The sequence below is a fragment of the Vulpes vulpes genome, chromosome 11, assembly GCF_048418805.1.
Source record: "Vulpes vulpes isolate BD-2025 chromosome 11, VulVul3, whole genome shotgun sequence".
NCBI classification, from domain to species: Eukaryota; Metazoa; Chordata; class Mammalia; order Carnivora; family Canidae; genus Vulpes; species Vulpes vulpes.
Window position 1 is genome coordinate 80,181,793 of NC_132790.1, and position 23,780 is coordinate 80,205,572.

A 23,780-nucleotide genomic window follows, 5' to 3' on the forward strand; every position below is an offset into this window, starting at 1 on the left:
ATTTATTCATTTGAGAGAGAGAGAGAGAAAGAAAAAAAGAGAGAGAGAACAAGCAGGGGGAACAGCACCTCCTCCAGGGGAGGGAGAAGCAGGCTAACTTGCTGGGCAGGAAGCCTGATGCAGGGCTTGATCCCAGGACCCTGGGATCATGACATGAACTGAAGGCAGACACTTTTTTTTTTTTTTTTTTAAAGATTTTATTTATTTATTCATGAGAGACAGAGAGAGAGAGAGAAAGAGAGTGAGAGAGAGAGAGGCAGAGACACAGGCAGAGGGAGAAGCAGTCTCCATGCAGGGAGCCTGACGTGGGACTCGATCCCAGGTCTCCAGGACCACGCCTGGGGCTGAAGGTGGCACTAAACCTCTCAGCCACCTGGGCTGTCCTGAAGGCAGACACTTAACTGACTCAACCACCCAGGCCCCCCATCTTCAAGTCATGTTTAGAGGTGAAAATTCTTCCTGAAAATCTTATGAGTATTGCATGTAATAAGAGAAACTATTATTTCATGAAGCCCCTCTTCAGTAATATATATGCCTCTCACTTCTTGTTCCCCAAGCACCTCACCAGATCCACCTATTCATTCATGAACATACATGTACAACTACATATACTACATATTGGGTCAAAATATAAATTATATTTCTTACTATAGGTAGCAATTAAAAAGTAAGTTTTAAACAAAACACTACCAGTTCTCCTTCCACAAAATCAGGCCACCTATATATAGCATAATGTAATAGCTTCACATAAATGAGATGGAATCTTTAGAAATTCTGTGATAGATTTCTTGACCTTTACAATAGCCTCATTATTGGATTAAAATGTAATACAGCAGTAATTTGATAAACTGAGGATCTGAAGAGGGAAAACCACCTCAGGATGGTTCAACCATCATCAGAAGTCTGTAACTGCCTTAATAGTTCCAAATAAATGAAAGTCAAAGTCTACCGTGCAAACACTTTGCTATGCAACCAGACTGTGTTTTCTCTCAGATATATAATATACTTCTTTGTGGCAGTTCCATCCTTCATTAACTCTTTATGGGAGAGCTTTAGCAGCAGGGCCATACAATGAGCACAAAAGGTAATACTGACTTCTAACTTGTTCAGTGACAATATAAGATATCATACCATCATCCTTTTACAACAAATCAAATGTTGTTCCTTGATTGCAACAGAGTAACTAGAGTAACTTGGGGGAAAAAAAGACAAAAGACATTCCCAGGGTTTACCCTAGACCTACCGAATCAAATCTCCAGGGATGGAGCCTGTGAATCTTTGTGTGTGTGTGTGTGTGTGTGTGTGTGTGTGTGTGTGTGTGTGTGTGTTTTGTTTGTCTATTTTAAGTTCCTTAGCCAGTTCTTTGACAAATCCAGGTTTGGAAACCTCTTCTATAGACTACATTCCAGGTTTATCTCTTCCATATTATCTTTTAAAGAAAAGTTGGCTTCCTTCCCTTATTCTTCCAACTTTTCATGCCATTATCTTTGGAGGCATCCTTGACTTTCCCATATCCAATCAGGAAATTCTCTTTGCTCTTCCTTCAAAATATACTTAGGATATTTCTGCTTCTCACCTTTTCCACTGCTACCACCCTGGAACAAATCCCCATCATCTCTAACTAGGATTATTACAACAGACTCCCTACTTCCTTCCTTCCCCCCTTTTGTTAATTCTCAACATAGTAGTCAAAGTGATTCTTTTAAAACTGAGGTAACATCTTGTCATTTCCCTGGTCAAATCTCCAATGGCTTCCCATTTCACAGGAGATATGAGCCCTTACCTGCCCTATAAGTCCTTTTCCTCTCTGATATCTTCTCTTACTATTTTCCCAACTAGGCCGGCTTCCTTGACTCTTGTAATATACCAATCATACTCTTGCCTTAGGGTCTATGCATTTTGTTTCCTCTGCTGTGGAAATTCTTTCCCCAGATATCAGCGTGGCTAACTCTCTTGCCTTTTTACATGTTTATTGAATATCATTTTCTCAGTAAGACTTATCCTGATCATTCCATGTTAAATTGTAATCTGCATTTCTTGTTCCCCAGCATTCCAGCGTTTCCATACCCAGCTGGAGCTTTTTTTTTTTCTTTTTTTTCCCAAAGCACTTTTCATCTTTAAATCTACATAATTTATTCACTTACTATATTTATTATTTATTTCTGTCTCACTCCATCAGGACATCAGCTTAATGAGAGCAGGAATTTCTGAGTATTTTATTCCTTGATACATTCCAAGGATCTAGAACAGTGCCTGGCACATAGTAAGTAATCAATAAATAACTGGTGAATAGGCATGCCTGGTCTGGCTCAGTTATAAGAGTGTGTGATTCTTGATTTCAGGGTCTGGAGCTCAAGCTCCAGGTTGAGTTTAGACATTACTTAAATTTTTAAAAACTTAAAGAAAAAAACTGGTGAAGAAATGGAGAAATAGGGAGGCTAAAAAAGATTTGGAACTCTATCCATTCCAACTAGTCATATAAATATCTAATACTCAATCGTGAAACTATAATCTTTATATTGCCAGTCCGTTTGGTGGTGGCCTCTATTCACTAATATTCTTAATGTAATAATGTTTAACAAAAGAATAAACCCAATGAGAATATCAGATCCATTTTAAAAAATATTTAAATCGTAGTACCTGAAAAGTAAAATTATAGACTAGTTTATAAACGAATGACTTTGTGTAGAAAAACTTCCCGTCATAAAACAGAAAAATTTTAAACACTTAAACACTGCTCAAAATATCTGAGAAAGTTGTTTTTAAATAATATAGTAACCTGGTGCTTGGCAGTTAAAGACATCTGGAGCAAAAAAGCATTTTCCTGTTTCTTCAGCAATCAAGGCATAGTCCACCTGGCTGAGACCACTTACAGCTGGCAAAAACAAGTTCCAGAGGCCTTCTGCTTTAGCCATTTCCTGTCAAAGTGATGAATATGCCAGAGTGAACATAATTTACCAAGAATTAAGTTTATTTAAAAAATGTACTGCTATTTATACTTTTTGAAATTTAAAAACACTTATGAAGGTGTTTCATTTACCCTGCAGTGTGTGAAACCAAATAGTTACTAATTCATTATAAATCAACAGTTTCCTATCTGTTAAAGAAATGCCTTTTTCTCTAACTTTCCTTATATTTGGCTGAAAAACTACATTTGCTTTCTTGAGTATTTCTTATTGAATCACAGTTATTACTGAATCTCCCACATTTGTGTATAATTACGCCAAACATACTATTTTGTACATTTTAATTTCTTACATGTGTTGTGGTTAGGATTTAAAATCATGAAATAGACTGAGCCATGTGGAACAAATGTCCTGTTTGACTTCTATTGCAATTTCACAACAGATGGTTGTGAGTGGTGTTGATCATCTTTTTTCTTTCAACAGCTGTAAGAAGCTATCCTCATCCTATACTTTATACAAAACTCTATGTAACCCAATTTGTATACTGTGGATTCTATTTTTAACTTTCTCTTTAAAAGTTATTATTGATATATTTATTCTCTACATATATAATAACAACAGCAATAACAAACTAAGGTTTAAAAAAAAACACCTACATATACATTTTCTAATGTTAAAGGTTTCCTCATTTTTCTTACCTTAAGTTTATCAATCACTAAAGGTTTTTTCCATTTGTTCACTGAATTTTCATTTTGAACACAGAACTCAATTACCTCCTTAAAGTAATAACAAGAAAAAAAGTTTATTAGCTAAAGTAAATATAAAGTAAATAATGCCATAAGCTGCAAATATCCAAAGTAAATATATGTAGGCAAAGAAGCTTTTTGAGCTGCTATTAAATAAGTAATATTTCTAAGACCAGATATACAAATATAAACAATTCTAGAGGTTTGCTGCTCACGAAATTATGCTGCCTCAATATTAGATAACAGACTTCCAAAATCTTGTACCAAATTTTGAGTGTTCTATTTTTAGCAATATGGCATACTGGGTGGTCATAAGAACCCCTCTCAAAGTAGTACAATTAAAAATGTCAGAGAAAATATTTAAAATAATTTTAAAAATACATGTAGTAATGAATAGCTGTGTTGGAAAAACAATAAGAAAATTCCTCAGCAGCCAGAAGTAAAAATCCTGACTCTTCAGGGGTTACTAAATTACTTGTTTCAAACACCATTAGCAAAAATTGGCAAAACCAAAAGTGTAACAAAACAGAATCACACTCCCCAGAGACTACAGATAAAATAATAACCAGATACAGAATAAAGTATTTGTGTCCAAGAGATTTCAAGAATAAAGGAATGAATCAAAAGTATGACAAGGGTTGTCAAAATTGGCCAAATTTGATAAAGAACAGAACAAAAAAAAAGGATAAAGAACCAAAGGCAACCTGAGGAAAAGAAAAACCAAAGTAATGAAATTTAAAAATTCAAGCAGTGGTTCTCAAATTTTGGTGGTATCAGAATACTTGGGGCACTTGGTGAGGACACAAGGATCCATGACTTATCCTATTTCAATGAGCCTACGGCTTCTGTATTCTTTACAAGCTCTGGCAATTCTGACACTCTCAACTTTTTTTTTTTTTTTTTAAGATTTTATGTATTTATTCATGACAGACACAGAAAGAGAGGGGCAGCGACATAGGCAGAGGGAGAAGCAGGCTCCATGCAGGTAGCCCAACATGGGACTCGATCCTGGGACTCTGGGATCACGCCCTGAGCCAAAGGCAGACGCTCAACCACTAAGCCACCCAGGCCTTTCCTGACACTCCCAACTTTTGAGAACCACTGCGCTATGGATAGTCAAAAAATAGATTAGATATAGCTGAAAAAAATAAATAAATTGGAAGAAAATATGAAGAAATTACTTATTTATTGAATGAAGCACCGAACTTCAATAAAAGAAAATATGAATGGTTAAGGGACATGATGGATATAGAGAAAAGTTTTTGCATTAGTCTAACTGGGGATCCTAGATAAAGAAGAGGGAATATTGGAAAAAATTACATCTGAGTTTTTAGAACTGATGAAAGACACCAATTCTCAAATTCAGAAAATAAAATAAAGCCAAAGCATAAACTGTTGAACACCAAGGAGGAACAAAAGCTCTTAAAAGGTTGGGGATTCTTGGGTGGCTCAGCGGTTCAATGCCTGCCTTTGGCCCAGGCGTGAACCTGGAGTCCTGGGATCGAGTCCCGTGTCGGGCTCCAGGCATGGAGCCTGCTTCTCCCTCTGCCTGTCTCTCTCTCTCTCTCTATCATGAGTAGATAAATAAAATCTTAAAAAAAGAAAAAAAAAGGTGGGGTGGGGGGTGGAAGGACAGATCAATGATAATTTTTAAAAAGATGTTTATTTGAGAGAGAACGAATGGGGGATAGGGGCAGAGGGAAAGAAAGAATCTCCAGCAGACTCCCCAATGAGCACAGAGCTTGACATGGGGCTCAATCTTACAACCTTGAGATCATGACCTGAGATGAAACCAAGAGTTAGATACTTAACCTACTGAAACACCCAGGTAGCCCGACATCATTGATAATTAAACAAGTGAGAACTGACTTGCCAAAGCAACAAATGACACCAGAAATCAGTGGTGAAGTCATCTGGTGTCAAATGACACCAGAATATAACTGTCAACCCAGGATTCTATATCCAATAAAATAATCTTTCAAGAATTAGGACAAAATAAAGGTATTAGAAATAAACAGAAAGACAAAGAGAATCTGAATCTGAGTTATTCATTACTTACCTCTCCTGAGCAAAAAAAGGAAAAGAAAAGGGAAAAATAAAGATCAAAGAAAAGGTTACTAGCAGATTCTCATTAAAGATCCTAAAAGAAAAAAAAAAAAAAAAGATCCTAAAAGAAACCTCTGAGTTACAAGAAGAAACAGTAAATAAAGTGATAAATACATGGGTAAATCTAAGTTAAAAACTAGCCACATAAAACAATAATAATTTCTAATTTGTGCAATTAAAAGAATCAAAATGAACTAAAATATGGATTGTGATGGCATTCTTCAATATTTTGTTATTATAGCATCTCCGTACCTATTTTTTTACACTTAGGCTAGAATTACTAGATTAAAGGCTATAAATATTGTCACAAGTCCATACTACAAAATTATTTTCTAAAATTGTTCCACTTCTTTACAGTCATATAACATACAAAAGATTTTTTTTTGTTAAGCATGGCTAATCTAGGGTACTGACGTATTTGGTGAAAACTGCAAGAAGACAAAGGACAGCTCTTTCTAACCAGAATGAACAGCATTCATCATTTCTGTCAAGAAAGTCAGTTAAATTGGAGATTTCCTGTTTAGGGTTGTTTATTATTTCCATCCCTTGTACAGCCATGGAAATAGTCAATGCTACTGTGTTTGATAAAAAATATATTATGCAATACATTTACAAATGCCTCATTTCTGACTACCTCTTCATGATACCACAGTTCTAAGAAATTAGATTATGCCAATGTTTATAAAATTATTTAAAAACTTGTGAGAAAAAAAAAATAAAAAAAAATAAAAACTTGTGAGATTTAATACTTCTAAAGTCTATCCACTTATAGATCAGCAGACTTTGTTTGTGGTATGGCAGGAGTCAGAATTAAAATATCTCATTACAAAGAAGCTTTCTTTAGCTTTTAGAGTATGAAAAACAGTATATTGGTGAAAGAAGAGAGCAGAAAATATGCTTGGTGCCTGATCAATACTCCCCAAATAGCACCCTTAACATCTAACTTCCTCATTCCCTGATTGAGATATTGTTTTGCAGTATGTTGGCTCAGAAATTTAAATCTGAGCCTACAAATAATTTTGCATTATATTTTTCACTTTATTTTATTTTATATTTTTTCACTTTAAACTTAAGTCTAGGGGCAGCCCAGGTGGCCCAGTGGTTTAGCGTCACCTTCAGCCCACGGCCTGGTCCTGGAGACCCAGGATCGAGTCCCATGTCGGGCTCCCTGCATGGAGCCTGCTTCTCCTTCTGCCTGTGTCTCTGCCTCTGTCTCTCTCATGAATAAATAAATAAAATCTTTAAAAAAAATAAACTTAAGTCTATAAGAAAGAAGCAATAGTTCTTTACTAGTACATTATTATACTGAATAGGAAAATATTACTAATGTTGTCATTACATAAAAGTGTGTTCTCAAGACTATGTGGCTAGTTCTTGTTTTACACGCTATTTTTAAGGACTCCTTATCTACTTTATTTTTATTTTTTTAGAGAGAGAACATGAATGTATGGGGAGGGGCGGGGCAGAGGGAGAGAGAGGAGAGAATCTTAAGCAGGCTCCATGCCTAGTGTGAGCCCGATGCAGGGCTGGATTTCATGACTTGACCTGAAATCAAGAGCCGGACATTCAATGGCCGAGCCACCCAGGTGCCTCTCCTTGTCCATTCTGAATAGGAAGAACTGCCTTTTAACATTTTCATAGATAATGGGTTCTTATGTTCTCACTTTTACGAAATCCAAGGAATTTCAAAGGTCATTTGAACAGTTTAAATAAGGTTTATTTTTCCCATTATAAAAATCTGGAAAAATATGTAAAAGTGTTCAGAAAAAGTCATTAAGAGTCTTACTAAAGATGTGTATTGTTAAAATATTGGTTTATTATATGAAATAATCTTGTTTTCTAGACACTTTTTAGACACAACTTTTAATTTTTATAAACTTAGTTTATAAAATACAGTTATTCATGTAATAATGTAATAAATTCATGTTATTCATGTAATAATATTGGATAGAATTTTTTTTTTTTTTTTTTTTGGATAGAATTTTATAGGCTTTCCCCCCTCCTGTTTTGAAAAAGCTAATTCCTTTTCTCCAAATATCATTAAAAAAGGTATATGTTCACAGACAAGGATTAGTATTGTTCAGAATCATTCTATAGGATAAAACATTTTTACAGATGTTGCTTTAAGATTTTTTCTAAGATTTTATTTTTAAGTAAGCTCTATACCCAATGTGAGACTCAAACCCACAACCCTGAGACCAAGAGTTGCATGCTCTACTGACTGTGCCAGCCATGCAACCCAGTTTAAGATTTTTAAAAATTTTTTTTTAATTCATTTATGATAGTCACACAGAGAGAGAGAGAGAGAGAGAGGCAGAAACATAGGCAGAGGGAGAAGCAGGCTCCATGCACCGGGAGCCTGATGTGGGACTTGATCCCGGGTCTCCAGGATCGCGCCCTGGGCCAAAGGCAGGTGCCAAACCGCTGTGCCACCCAGGGATCCCCAGTTTAAGATTTTTAATGAAAGAAAAGGCTCATGTTATTAGGTGTGGATATATTCTAGGTTTGAATGATCTGCAAAGAGAAAATGAATGTGGCTTTTCTTGCCACACAAAATATTGACAATCTTCCCTTAAAAGCTAGAGACAGACTGCTTTTTTAACTTATAATAAGGCATTTTATTTTATATTGAAAATTCTTTGTAATAGCTGCATAATACTAAGTTCAGCAGATGTACCACAACCTAACTTGTGATACTTCTTTTCTGTGCTTCATGTTTCCCTTGATTTTCCATTCACATTTATAAATGAAAGAGCAAGACTACTTGGTTTCTTCTGCCAATTCTGGCCTCTCCTTTGAATAATCAGCTGGTTCCAAGCACAAGCATGTCAACAAATATGTTTTATTTTAGGGTGAGCAGGCAGGAATCAGGCAGGCTAACAGGCAATCTAGGATTCACATCAAATCCCTATTAAAAAAAAAAAAAGCCAAAAAATGGAGGACTCTAGAGCCCTAACCCTCATGTTGAAGCCTAGCTTCTTTGAAACAGATAATTTGCTTTTTTTCTTTTTTTAAGAGCCCTAGGTTATTACTCATAGCTTAAATATTCTCTGACTAATTTTCAACTCAGAGTAAAAATTGTACTCCCACTGCAAGGATTACATGAGTTACTATACCTCAAGCTCTTGGCACAGTATCTGGAAGAGGAGTAAATTCTTAATGCATATAACTAGTGTTGATTCACTGTCTTCCTCTTCCATTTAACTGTAAACATGGCAACTTGTCTCCTTGCTTAACATTGTAATGCTTAATAAGACTTAATATTGTCATGTCCAGACCATCTAGCACAGTGACTACCCCTGAGGTGCTCAATGTTTGTTGAGTGTTTAAAGGAAATATTTTGCTGAGGGTAGAATTTAGGTTAAGTCTGGATCAGAACACATACTCTAACTCTAAGGTTCAGGTTTTCCACACTGTTCTACATTGGCTTCCTTCTCTTTTTGATTTAGGCAACTTGCTTAATGTCTCTGGACCTCAATTTCCTCACTTTGTTTTTTTGTTTTGTTTTGTTTGAAATTGGAGTAGTTAGCATGCAATATCGTATTAGTTTCCAGTGTATAACACAGTGATTTGACAGTTATTCATGTTATGAAATGATCACTATGATAAGTCTAAATTGTTTGCTTTTTCAGAGTACTCTTATATATAGTCTTCTGTTTGAAGCAAATGCCACTGCTATGCAGGTGTGTTAGACACCTACCCCTGCAGCCCACCTACAGGTTAAGTCTTCAGTCAAATATCTTGATTTCTCTTTCCCTTCTCACTCTTGCTCTCCATATCAGCCAATCACAGGGGACTTCATTGTAAAACAAAACAAAACAAAAAGGTTACCATCTGTGCTATAACCTTCTCTTATTTCAAAATGCTTTTGAGGTGTTTGGCTTCCTCTGTTAAGGATTAGTCTTTGGTATGATCCATTCTGCTTTCCAATGCAACTTCCATTCTCTTTCCAAAACCTTCAATCCTCTGATTGTCCCACTCCTGTTTTTGTGGTTTTAGCAACTTATTCCATTTTTAAAACATTTCTTTATTGCCAATGGGATTTTATTGGAGGGAAAGCAGATAAATGCTGAATTTAGTCTGCCATCTTGAACCAAAAGTATTCATTTTCTTTTTAATACCCCAAAATTCAGAATTTTAAAATTCAAAATTATGTATGTACTAACTAGATCAGAAAGTCTCCAAAGTGATATCTTAATCACTGAACACGTATAAGTGGAGACTATTTTTTTTACTATTTTTAAAATTTAAATTCAATTAACATATAGTATATTATTAGTTTCAGAGGGTAGAGTTCAGTGATTTATCAGTCTTATATAACACCCAGTGCTCATTACATCCTATGCCCTCCATAATGTCCATCACCCAGTACTCAATTGCCCTCACCCCCTTCCCTCTAGCAACCCTCAGTTTGTTTCTTTGATTAAGAGTCTCTTATGATTTGTCTCCCTCTCTGATTTCATCTTCTTTTATTTTTCTTTCCCTTCCCCTATGCTCCTCTATTTTGTTTCTTAAATTCCACAGATGAGTGAGATCATATAATTGTCTTTCTCTGATTGACTTATTTTGCTTAGCATAATACTCTCTAGTTCATCAATGTTGTTGCAAATGGCAAGGTTTCATTTTTTTGATGGCCGAATAATATTCCATTGTGCATATATACCACATCTTCTTTATCCATCCATCTGTTGATGGCCATCTGGGCTCTTTCCATAGTTTGGCTATTGTGGATATTCCTCCTATAAACCTTGAGGTGCAGGTGCCCCCTTGGGTCACTACGTTTGTATCTTTGGGGTAAATACCCAGTAGTGCAATTGCTAGATCACAAGGTAGCTCTATTTTCAACTTTTTGAGGAACCTACATACTGCTTCCAGAGTGACTGCAGAGTTTGCATTCCCATCAACAGTGTAAGAGGGTTCCCCTGCCTTTGCATCCCTGCCATCTGTCATTTCCTGACTTGTTAATTTTAGCCATTCTGACTGGTGTGGTATCTCTATGTGGTTTTGATTTGTATTTCTTTGATACTGGGTAATGTTGAGCATTTTTTCATGTGTCCAATGGCCATTTGTATGTCTTCTTTGGAAAAATGTCTGTTCATGTCTTCTCATTTCTTGACTGGATTATTTGTTCTTTGGGTGTTGAGTTTGTTAAGTTCTTTATAGATTTTAGATACTAGACCTTCATCTGATAAGATATTTGCAAATACCTTCTCCCACTCTGTCAGTTGCAACTGAGGTCACAGAGGTTGCTGTCTGTGTTCTTCTCTAGGATTTTGATGGATTCCTGTGTCACATTTAGGTCTTTCATCCATTTGAGTCTATTTTTGTTTGGTGTAAGAAAATGGTCCAGTTTCATTCTTCTGCATGTGGTTGTCCAACTTTCCCAGTACCACTGGTTGAAGAGACTGTCTTTTTTCTGTTGGATATTCTCTCCTACTTTGTCAAAGATTAGTTGACCACAGAGTTGAGGGTCCATTTCTGGGTTCTCTATTCTGTTCCATTGATCTATGTGTCTGTTTTATGCCAGTACCATACTGTCTTGATGATTACAGCTTTGCAATATAGCTTGAAGTCCAGAAATTATGATGCTATTTGGAGTCTTTTCTGGTTTATACAGAAACCAGGAAAATTTTGGATTATTTGTTCATACAAATTTTAGGATTATTTGTTCCAGTTCTGTGAAAAAAAAAAATTGATGGTATTTTGATAGGGATTGCACTGAATATATAGATTGCTTTAGGTAACAAAGACTTCTTAACAATTTTTGTTCTTCCAATCCATGAGCATGGAATGTTTTTCCATTTCTTAGTGTCTTCCTATATTTCTTTCATGAGTGTTTGATAGTTTTTTGAGTACAGATCCTTTACCTCTTTGGTTAGGTTTATTCCTAGGTATCTTATGATTTTGGGTACAATTGTAAATGGAATAGATCCTTTAATTTCTCTTTCTTCTGTCTTGTTAGCATATAGAAATGCAATTGACTTCTGTGCATTAATTTTATACCTTGTCACTTTGCTGAATTCCTGTATGAGTTCTAGGAATTCTGGGGTGAAGTCTTTTGGGTTTTCCAGAGTATCATGTCATCTGCGAAGAGTGAGAGTTTGACTTCTTTGCCAATTCAGATCCATTTTATTTATTTTTGTTGTCCGATTGCTGAGGCTAGGATTTTTAGTATTGTACTGAACAACACTGGTGAGAGTAGACATCCCTGCTGTGTTCCTGACCTTTGGGAAAAAGCTCTCAAGTTTTTCCCCATTGAGAATGATATTTGCTATGGGCTTTTCATATATGGCTTTTATGGTATTGAGGTATGCTTCCTCTATCTCTACACTATGAAGAGTTTTAAGAAAGGATGCTGTACTTTGTTAAATGCTTTTTCTGTATCTATTAATGGATTAATGGCTCTTGCCCTTTCTTTTATTAATGTAGTATATCACATTGATTGATCTGTAGATGTTGAACCACTCTGGCAGCCCAAGAATAAATCCCACTTGATCTCAAGAATAATCCTTTTATTTATTTTTATTTTTATTTTTATAGAGATTTTATTTATTTATGGGAAGGAGGGAGGGAGAAGCAGCCTCCATCCATGCAGGGGGCCTGATGCGGGACTCAATCCTGAGTCTCCAGGATCAGGCCCTGGACTGAAGGCTCCACTAGACTGCTGAGCCACCTGGGCTGCCCGAGAACAATCCTTTTAATGTACTGTTGGATCCTATTGGCTAGTATCTTGGTGAGAATTTTGGCATCCACGTTCATCAGAGATATTAGTGTGTAATTCTTTTTGGTGGGGTCTTTTTCTGGTTTGGGGATCAAGGTAATGCTGGCCTCATAGAATGAGTCTGGAAGTTTTCCTTCCATTTCTATTTTTTAACAGCTTCAGTATAATACGTATTAGTTCTTTAAATGTTTGATAGAATTCCCTTGGGAAGCTACCTGGCCCTGGACTCTTGTTTGTTGGGAGATTTCTGATTACTTCTTCAATTTCCTTGCTGGTTATGGGTCTGTTCAGGTTTTCTATTTCTTTCTGTTTCAGCTTTAATAGTTTATATGTTTCCAGGAATGCACCCATTTTTTCCAGATTGCCTAATTTATTGGCATATAGTTGCCCATAATATGTTCTTATAACTGTTTACATTTCTTTGGTGGTGTTTTTTTTCCTTTGGTGTGATCTTTCCTCTTTCATTCATGATTTTGTTTCTTTGGGGCCTTTCTCTTTTATTTATTATTCTGGCCATGGGGTTATCAATCTTATTAATTCTTTCAAAGAACCAGTTCCTAGTTTCATAGGCCTGTTCTACTGTTCTTTTGGCTTCTATTTTATTGATTTCTGCTCTAATCATTATTAATTCTCTTCTCCTTCTGGATTTAGGCTTTACTTGCTGTTCTTTTTTCAGCTCCTTTAGGTGTATGGTTAGATCATGTATTTGAGACCTTTCTTGTTTCTTGAAAAAGGCTTGTATTGCTATATATATTCCCTCTTAGGACCACCTTTGCTGCATCCCAAAGGTTTTGAACAGTTGTGTTTTTATTATCATTTGTTTCCATGAATTTTTAAAAATTCGCCTTCAATTTCCTAGTTGACCCATCATTCTTTAGTAGATGTTCTTTAATCTCCACATATTTGAGTTCTTTCAAATTTCCTCTTGTGATTGAGTTCAAATTTCAAAGCATTATGGTCTGGAAATATGGTACCAGTCTGGAAACTGGTACTTTGGTACCAGTTCAGACCTGATTTGTGACTCAGTATGTGATCTATTCTGGAGAATGTTCCATAGGTACTTGAGAAGAATGTGTATTTTGTTGCTTTAGGATGGAATACTCTGAATATCTGTGAAGTCCATCTGGTCCAGTATGTCATTCAAAGCCCTTGTTTCCTTATTGATCTTCTGCTTATATGATCGGTCCATTGCAGTAAGGGGGGTGTTAAAGTCCCCTACTATTGTATTATTATCAGTGTGTTTCCTTAATTTTGTTATTATTTGGTTTATATAAATGGCTGCTCCTATGTTACTGACATAAATACTTAAAATTGTTAGATCTTCTTGTTGAATAGACTCTTTGATTATGATATAGTGTCCTCTTCATCTCTTTTTATTTTTTTAATTTTTTTTTTTTATGATAGAGAGAGAGAGAGAGAGAGAGAGAGGCAGAGACACAGGCAGAGGGAGAAGCAGGCTCCATGCATTGGGAGCCCGACGTGGGATTCGATCCCGGGTCTCCAGGATCAGCCCCAGGCCAAAGGCAGGCGCCAAACTGCTGCGCCACCCAGGGATCCCATCTCTTCATCTCTTTTTAGTCTTTGGCTTAAATCAAGTTTGTCTAAGGATCGCTACATTTTCTTTTGATGTCCATTAGCATGATAAATGTTTTTCAACCCATCAATTTCAATCTGGAGGTGTCTTTGGGTCTAAAATGAGTCTCCTGCAGACAGCATATTGATGGGTGTTAGTTTTTTTATCCATCTGGGACCCTGTGTCTTTTGATTGGGACGTTTATCCCATTTACATTTAGAGTGACTATTGAAAGAAACGAATCTAGTCCTTTGTATTACCTGTAAAGTCACTGTATATTGTCTCTGTTAAGAGACTATTTTAGAAAGAATTTCCTCATATTTAAGTAGTATTTTCTTAAAAAAGAAAGAAAGAAAGAAAGAAAGAAAGAAAGAAAGAAAGAAAGAAAGAAAACTATACCCAGTGTCAGGAAAATTCATCTCATGCTAGATCGTTATTAAAAATATGGTAATTCAGATGCCTGGGTGGCTCAGTGGTTGAGCGTCTGTCTTTGGCTCAGGGCATGATCCTAGGGTCCTGGGATCAAGTCCTATATTGGGCTCCTCTCAAGGAGCCTGCTTCTCCTTCTGCCTGTGTCTCTGCCTCTCTCTATGTGTCTCTCATGAATAAATAAATACAATCTTAAAAAAATAAAAATATGGTAATTATTTATGTAGTTCAAGCAACAACAGTAACTGCCTTATAAACACATATTGACTCTGAACATTTTTGTTGAAAGAGTTTTAGTCTTTTTCAGTTTCCTATTTGGTCAGTATAGCTTTAGACCTCTCAGAATCATAGAAAATCAAAATGAGAATTTGTTGTATACTTATATCCATGCACATCACAGATGAAAGATTCAAGTACTGAGAATTAAAGTTATTTGTTCATGACCACCTAACTTATGGCGGGAATGGACCAAAAAATCAAATCCTTACAATTTCTACACCAGTGTTCAACTCACACACATATCTGGCCCCACCTGTCTATGTATGCTCATAATAGCTTTTATCTTTTCTTCACAGCATTATTATCTCTTATTGAATATCTTTCTTTTGCTAAAGTATAAGCTCTGTGGAAGCATTAGCTCTGTCTGTCTTTTTCTTTTACTTTTGATGACTGTCCAGATGCCTAACCCATTATTAAGTACCTAATAATCACATATTAACTGAACAAGTGAATGTACCATGTTACTTCTCTACCCTTAGTGAACTTACTGAAATTTAAGGCCTTATACGACTAACTTGTAGGGAGAGAGGTAGTAGTATCTGTGAATAGATTTAAAGGTATATGACATTTTCTGGTTATGTCCATTTTGCTTAGGCTACAGACTACAGTTTTCTTAATTCTCATATGGATCCATAAAAAAAGACTGACAGTCACTGCCTTATGAAAAGGCTCTAGGGTGCCTGGGTGTCTCAGTCAGTTGGGCACCCAACTCTTGATTTTGGCTAAGGTCATGATCTTGGGGTTGTGGCGTTGGGCCCCGTGTGGAGTTCCCCACTCCTCACAGTCTGCTTATTCATCTCCTTCTGCTCCTTCCTCAATTGAGTGTGCTCTCCCCTTCTCTCTCTCTCAAAAAAAATTAATTAATTTAAAAAAATCCTTTTTTAAAGGCCCGAAAGTCATGTTTTACTCTAATATATTTAGGATCTCAACTTTACAACAGTTTATCCCCTTTGACTGTATTTTAATTCTAAAGATTTAGCTGTGGCATTCCCTTGGCATATTTTAGAAGTTTATCAGCTTCTGCAGCAGCTCAGTGCTAAGATGAGGAGGGGGAAAAAGTAAGGACTGACTACAAAGATAGTGTACCATGGTACTCCTAGAAGAGATACCAGACTTAATTCATCAACAGTCCTTGAACACAAATACATTCTGTTTGTTTATACAGTACTTACCTTTTCAGCTGGAAGGATGTGTCGTTTCATGAAATGCTTCACCCTAGCAAGAACTTCCTGGCCAGTCTTACTCTGTGCAAACAACTGTGGGGAAGTACCAATTTGTGGTGGTGTAGTACTGAAAGTTCTTTATTAAAAAAAAAAAAAAAAAAAGTTATAAAGGTGTCCCAAATCATTATTATGTATCTCCAAATATAATGTGAAGTTTTTTCCAACTCCCTCAAAATATCCCTCAGGAATTGCCAAATTTTGGAATTTCTTAAGTTTTTCATATTATGGGATGAATGCAGAATCACTTTACTCTGAACATGAAACTAATGGTGAAAGCACTACGTGGGTAAAACATTAGCCTGACATGATTTCAATCAGTGGTAGTTTTGAATCTTTATTAAAGTCACTTATAATCTCTCAAAAAGGAAGTGAAGAAATTGAACACAAATTTAGTAATTATTTTTAGTGTATTCCTCACAAATACAACTGCTGGATGTCATTATAAAGATCTTTATGAAGAGCAACACTATCTGTTACATTACAGAGAACACTTATCCATCTATAAGATGGATTGTAAAACATAACCGTCCTAATGTTTTTTATCCTGGATACTTGTGGCCTGGACAGAATTTCTAAGGACAGCATCATCTATGCATTCAGTAAGTGCTATATATCGCATCACTTAGATGGGAGTATGTGGTTAATAAGTGAATTAGATGCCTCAAAGTGATATGGATTTCGAAGACACTTATGAAATCATTAAAATTTCATGAAATATGATAGAAGAGAGCAATACTTCTAAAATTAATAAACCATCCTTTATAAGATATACTTTTAAATAGGTATATGTAAGTAACTTAAATATTAGAAAGAAACATTTCAGAGTTTTAATCTATATCCTTAAAAGTTTATATACTCAGTCAAGTTGGCAAAAAACAAAACAAAACAAAACAAAAGCTTTTAATCATGAATCTGGGTTATTTTCTTTATATTTGAAGTCATTTTATTTTCAGGCATATAAGAGATTTACAAAAAAATTGCTATAACTAGCAGCAGCCATCCTTGTGTAAGTAATAGAAAGTCCCTATCCTCCTAAAGTTTACAGACTTCATATACCTAATAAAGGCTCTAATTTGAGTTAGAAAAGGAATTGACTTTGCTTACCTTCTTGAGAGTTGTAATCCAGTTTCTGCCAGAGGTTGCACAATCTTGGCAAACAGAAAGCTATTCTCAGATGCATTATTTCCCAGAAGATATCTACTATATACACCCTATAAGTAAATTAAAAAAGAACAATTAAGGGCAGCCCTGGTGGCCCAGTGGTTTAGTGCCGCCTTCAGCCCAGGGTGTGATCTTGGAGACCCAGGACCGAGTCCCACGTCAGGCTTCCTGCATGGAGCCTGTTTCTCCCTCTGCCTGTGTCTCTGCCTCTCTTTCTGTGTGTGTGTGTGTGTGTGTGTGTGATGAATAAATAAATAAAATCTTAAAAAAAAAAGAGCAATTAAGATTCATTGAAAATTATTCTTCAGCTATCCAGTCTCTCCACAGTTTCCCAGCTATGTGAGTCACTAAACTCACAAGGTATCAAGATGTAAATCAGACCATCAATTCTATTTATTTACACATAGGGATAATTATACCCCCCTAAGTTAAAGAGTTATACATCTATCATTTGGTTAACACACTCTCATCCTACCAATTGTAACTAGAAATCAAATCAAACTTGAAAATGAGGTCAGGAGTTAACAAAGATACCAGACTGGCAGCACCTTATATATCACTGTTTAAAGATCACTGTTCTCCCTTCATAACGGGGGAAAATCTAAAGAAACCAAAATAAAACAAAAAACCCCAAAAAACTAAAGAGAAAGCAATGAGATGATCTCTAAGAATATTTATTTCCCTCATATTTTGGACTCCTAGTTTAATTAACCATCTCCTCAAACAGGGTCAGTTGAATACTAATTAGTTTTTCTTTCTTCTCCGTGTTCTGTACTTTAATATAACACACTCTCCTCTCCCTTGCTCGTCTCATCCTAACACAATTAACTGAATTTCATTAGTTTCATTTCTTCATGTAATTCTTTATGCAACTAAACATTCTAATAGAACTTCCATCATTTCCAATTTCATATTTGTAGTTAGAATGCAAGGTTTATGATCATCTCTGTTACCACATATAGTCTATGACATACATACTAATTACGAAATAATCCAAGTCAAACTTTCGTTTGAAATGAAAATCCATTTTAAATTCAAAGCCCATTTGTCAGCCCATCTGATTTGTGGAAACTGACAAATATAAAAAACACACTATAAACCCTCTTTTGAGAAACCCATCCAGCCAACATGATTACTGTGATTCTAAAATACAGGATGAAAGGTAATACAACTATATTCCTTTTTAAAATTTTTTTACAACTATATTCTTAGAAGATATTTTAGTTGGTCATAGATAGCATGGACTCTGAAGACAAGGGGGAAAAAACCCTTAATCCTTCTTTTCCCATTCTTTTTTGTTTCTAAAAATCTCTTATTTACTTATTCCTCCAAGCCTTAGCCCTTTGTCAGTAATGAAGCATCTCAATTTCTTAAACTCCCAAGATTCAAAGCACATGGAAACTAAATCAGTATAAAAAAAGAATACATTTTAGAGGGGTCTGGGTGGCTCAGTTGGTTAAGCATTGGACTCTTGATTTTGGCTCAGGTCGTAATCTCAGGGTGGTGACATCCAGCCCCTTATGCGTGCTTAAGATTCTTTATCTCCCTCTTTCTCTGTCTCCCCACCCCCAAGGAAAAAAGAATACACTTTAGATTAAGCTGTAATTTTAAAAAACTGAGTTTATGCTCAATTTCCTCATAAAATTAATGTCATAAATATGACTGCTATAAAATGGAAAATTTTAAATTTTTAAATTTTCTTTTTTTTTTTTTTAATTTTTATTTATTTATGATAGTCACAGAGAGAGAGAGAGGCAGAGACACAGGCAGAGGGAGAAGCAGGCTCCATGCAGGGAGCCCGACGTGGGATTCGATCCTGGGTCTCCAGGATCGCGCCCTGGGCCAAAGGCAGGCGCCAAACCGCTGCGCCACCCAGGGATCCCTTTTTTTTAAATTTTCTTTTTTTTTTTTAAATTTTTATTTATTTATAAAATGGAAAATTTTATTTATTCTCTCAAAAACATATTAAGAGGCTACTATAATCTACATACTGTGTGAGGCTTTGGGACATGCAAAAGCATTTCTTTCTTCCAACCCTGGTTAATAAATGGTTTTATAGGGCAGCCCGGGTGGCTCAGAGGTTTAGCACTGCCTTCTGCCCAGGGCATGATCCTGGAGACCTGGGATCCAGTCCCGTGTCAGGCCCCCTGCATGGAGCCTGCTTCTCTCTGCCTGTGTCTCTGCCTCTCTCTATCTCTCTCTCTGTATCTCTCATGAATAAATAAATAAGATCTTTTAAAAAAAATAAATGGTTTATAGTTCAGCCCTGGTTAATAAATGATTTTATAGTTCAAAGCAGACATCATTGAATGGATAAAGAAGATGTGGTCTCTGTATACAATGGAATATTACTCAACCATTAGAAACGACAAATACCCACCATTTGCTTCAATGTGGAGGGACCTGGAGGGTATTATGCTGAGTGAAATAAGTCAATTGGAAAAGGACAAACATTATATGGTCTCATTCATTGGAGGAATATAAAAATTAGTGAAAGGGAGTAAAGGGAAAGGAGGGAAAATGAGTGAAAATATCAGTGAGGGTGACAAAACATTAGAGAAACCTAACTCTGGGAAATTAACAAGGGGCAGTAGAAGGGGAGGTGGGCAGGGGGTTGGGGTGACTGGGTGATGGATACTGAAGGAGGCACTTGGGATGAGCACTGGGTGTTATGCTATATGTTGGCAAATTGAACTCCAATAAAAAAAATTTAAAAAAAAAAACAAAGCAGACATCATTAAAATATTTTAGCTCTTTCTTAAATTGGATATTCAGGAAATAACCAGTTTTCACATGCTTTTCTCTTCTTATCATTATGTCTTTCTCTCTTCCCTCTCCTATCTTTTAAGTTCATCATACCAAAAAGTGATAAACATTTTGCTACTCAATTTTTTTCCCTTGCCAAATTGCTATTCTGTAAATTCTGGATTCATATTTACCCATGTCTGCTATTTATCATTATCAAAATCAAAATGATTTAAGGACAAAGAACATAAAACTCCTGAAGCCCAGAAAATACTGTGAACAGTACATTAATAAATAATGGTACAACATATTTTGCTCACCATCAATTACCTGTGCTATTCCAGCCATTTTAAAATATGCAAGGGCAAGAAAGAAATTCCAGTTAGGAAGAACAGAGTTAATTCCCCTGCAGCGGCAATATATTGAAATAAGTTCTTCTATTGATGGTATCCCTATAAAAACAATACACACTATGAAATGTAATAAAGATAGCATGGTGACTATTTCAAATGTAATGATATTGCATATGTATACAAAACTGAATATAATAACCATTAAACCACATAACAAACATGTTGTGAATGTTGATTTCCAAAAGAATGAAGTATATAAATGGCTACATTTTATCATAAATTACTAAAAGTGAAATGCTATTGTTCAGAGAAATCAAGAATAAAATTGTTTAGAAACATTTCAAGAAACAAATAAGAGCTACTTATCTAAAATTGCAATATAATCTTACTTTTAATTATGAAGAATAAATATATTTTTACATTAATAGCAATTTAGGCAACATAATGGTTTTGTACCTTTGTTTTCTTGAAAATTACAATTTTGGTTTATCCATGGAACGCTCCTTGGCCAAAAGTAGAACAGAGAGAGATGAGCTAAGTCTGACAAAGAATGACCAATGGTTGAAAGCTCCCAATCCAATACAGCTATAACTCGAGACTGCAATTAAAAATGAAAAGGTTTTAGCATATTTAATACAAAACTAAAACAGGGAAATAAATGAAATCCTATTTCCTATCAAAAGCAAATCTGAGCCATAGTTTGTAGTCTTTACCTACAATGTAACATCTAATTTACCTAATAATTAATTAGCCTTGAATATGTAGAGCCAAGTCTTCTGGCTCCATTATTGGCCATCAGTTCTCCTGCATTTTACTTTATATAGCCTAATATCTCTATTAATGACGGGAGGCAAAAGCAGTTGAAATTGCTCAACTGAGGGGTTACTATGGTAAAGAAGAAATTCTATAATTATAATTGAAGCATCTATGTCATGTCATGTATAGTTAGAAGAGTTTGCTCTGTTGATAAATCTTACTGCATAACAAATATGACACTGTTATGGCAACTGTATTTTTCTGGGCACTTTTTTTTTAAAGATGTCTAAGTAGTTTCTACACCCAACACGGGATTTGAACTCATGACCCCAGGATCAAGAGTCACATGCTCTACCGACTGAGCTAGCCAGATGCTCCAAAGCAATGGCATTTTTAAAAATGAATTACTTCATGCTATAGCTATAAAAGTATAATTGTTATAAAAGATGTTATTTGTTTTATGACTATAAAATTCACAATTATACAGCAGCATGATAAAAGTCATGTGATGTGGAATTCATAAAACAGAAAACTTTCCTCATTCTATTTTATAACAATACATATCAAGGGAATATATATTTCATGTTAAGAACACAGGACATTCAGGGTGCCTAAGTGGCTCAGTCAATTAAGTGTCTGCCTTAAGGTCAGGTCATGATCCCAGGGTTCTGGGATCAAGCTCCACCTTGGGCTTCCTACTCAGCAGGGGGTCAGCTTCTTGTTCTCCCTGCTTGTGCCTTCTTTCTCTCTCAAATAAATAAAATCTTAAAAAAAAAAAAAAAAAAGAACACAGGATATTCAACTGTAAATACAAAGGGAAAAGCAATTTGCAGAATACATGTAGTTGATTCTATTTATGTTTAAATAAAAAGGTTATAAACCAGTACTCAAAGTTGAAAGGATTTACACCAAACTAATAGCAATGTCTATGGTTACTTCTAGGTATGAAAGAAGGAGGAATTGGGTATAGGGAGGAGAAATCTCCACTGGAGGTTTCTGTATAGAGGAATGACCTGACAGGGTTTGTATTTTAGGAGGATCACTCTGGGTGCTGGGTTTTGAACAGACTGTAGGGGTGCCAGTGAGAAGACTGCAGTAGTCATTTTACACTAGATTATCCAAACCAGATAAAACAGCAGGCTCATTTAGGCAATGTGGATTACTGGTTCCATGCTTTTATATAACTTTGTATATATGCTTGCACTCCCTCACCCCTCTGGCACATTTGTACACGGTATTGTAACTTTGTGGAAGAACAAAGACTTTGGAACAAGATAGACTCATATTCAAATCCTAACTCCACCATTTAATGGCTGTGCAACTCTGGACAGTCTAGTTAACCTCTCTGAGCGTTGAATTTTCTCAGCCATAATGTACCTCTTGCAAAGAGTTATTGTGAAGATTAACTGAGGGCAAGTAGCATGTCTGTTTTGTTTACCAGTTCCTAGGGTTAGTACATAATAGATGGCCTAGCACATAATAGCACATTCCTAGCTCATAATAGATGGCCAACATTCCATGAATAAGTACAGAGCCTAGCGTATAGTGTGCATTCAAAAATTTCCTATTATATTGCTAAACTCTACCTCTGAAACTAAAAAAAAAAAAAATTCCTATTATAACTAGGGGACAAACTGATCATGATCTCCCCCATGATTTGACTTAATAAGACCTTTTATTGTTGTGGTTATATTGTACTCTAAATTACTATATGAGCTAGATTTGTTAAGAAAACAAAAAAAGGATTGGACATATTTTTCTCTTTATTACTCTACTTGTTTTTATGTTCTTTTTTTTTTTTTAAAGTTTTTATTTATTTGACAGAGAGAGAGAGAGAGGACACAAACGGGGAGAGGCAGGACAGAGAAGCAGACTCCCATTGAGCAGGGAGCCCAACATGGGGCCTGATCCCAGGATCTGGGGTCATGACCTAATCCGAATGCAGACGTTTCACCAACTAAGCTATCCAGGAGCCCCTGCCTTTATGTTCTTAACATCCAAAGAAAAGAAGATGAGACATTTGCTTATGCTATAGATTTCACCTTTTTTTTCAATGAAAACTGGGAATCTTCTCTGGAGTCAGGTTTGAAGATATCTAAAAACTTTTTTTAGGTAATTGCACAAAGCTATAAAACAAAGGTTAGTGAGAAAAGTTGATGGTTCATCAAACTCTATCAATTAGTGTAAATTAAGTAGCAATAGTTTATCAGAAAACCATTGATGCCTGTTCGTGTACAGAGCTATATAACAAGCTCAGCCTAACTCCTAGTAGTGAAAATGAACCTTTATGAATTCATCTTGCTGCTAAAGAACTTATTAATAAAATGACTTCTGATGGTTTTTCTGAAATCTCAGCACAACAGCTTTTCATTTTGCTGATTATCTTCTACACTGAGTTTTATTTTTCTATGTGTGTTTTCTATACTATTGAATTTTATTAAAATGAATATATATTACCTTTTCAAAACAAAAGAAATATAATGCGGGATGCCTGGGTGTCTCAGTGGTTGAGGGGACTGCCTTTGGCGCAGGGCATGATCCCAGAGTCCCAGGATTGAGTCCCTTAATGGGCTCCCCATGGTGAGCCTGCTTCTCCCTCTGCCTACATCTCTGCCTCTCTATATCTATCATGAATAAATAAAATCTTAAAAAAAAACAAAACAAAAGAAACACATGCAATCTAACATGACAAAAAATAGATGAAGAAGGCAGGGAAGAAGATATTAATAGAATTTTAAATAAAAAGATGAAACTGGGGCAGCCTGGGTAGCTCAGAGGTTTA

At 35.7% G+C, this 23,780-nt stretch overlaps 1 protein-coding gene across 5 annotated transcripts in view; it reads right to left on the minus strand.

Moving 5' to 3' along the window:
• The window catches only part of ACAD11 (acyl-CoA dehydrogenase family member 11), a 106,248-nt gene that overhangs the window by 59,020 nt on the left and 23,448 nt on the right, over positions 1–23,780 (minus strand). For all 5 annotated transcript variants that reach the window (XM_072726864.1, XM_026015442.2, XM_026015443.2 and 2 more), the window contains 6 exons: positions 20,699–20,840; positions 20,220–20,341; positions 17,088–17,194; positions 15,933–16,059; positions 3,605–3,682; positions 2,780–2,918 (listed from right to left, as the gene is read on the minus strand). In XM_072726864.1, coding sequence (XP_072582965.1) covers positions 2,780–2,918; positions 3,605–3,682; positions 15,933–16,059; positions 17,088–17,194; positions 20,220–20,341; positions 20,699–20,840 — 715 coding nt within the window. The remainder of the gene's footprint in view (positions 1–2,779; positions 2,919–3,604; positions 3,683–15,932; positions 16,060–17,087; positions 17,195–20,219; positions 20,342–20,698; positions 20,841–23,780) is intronic.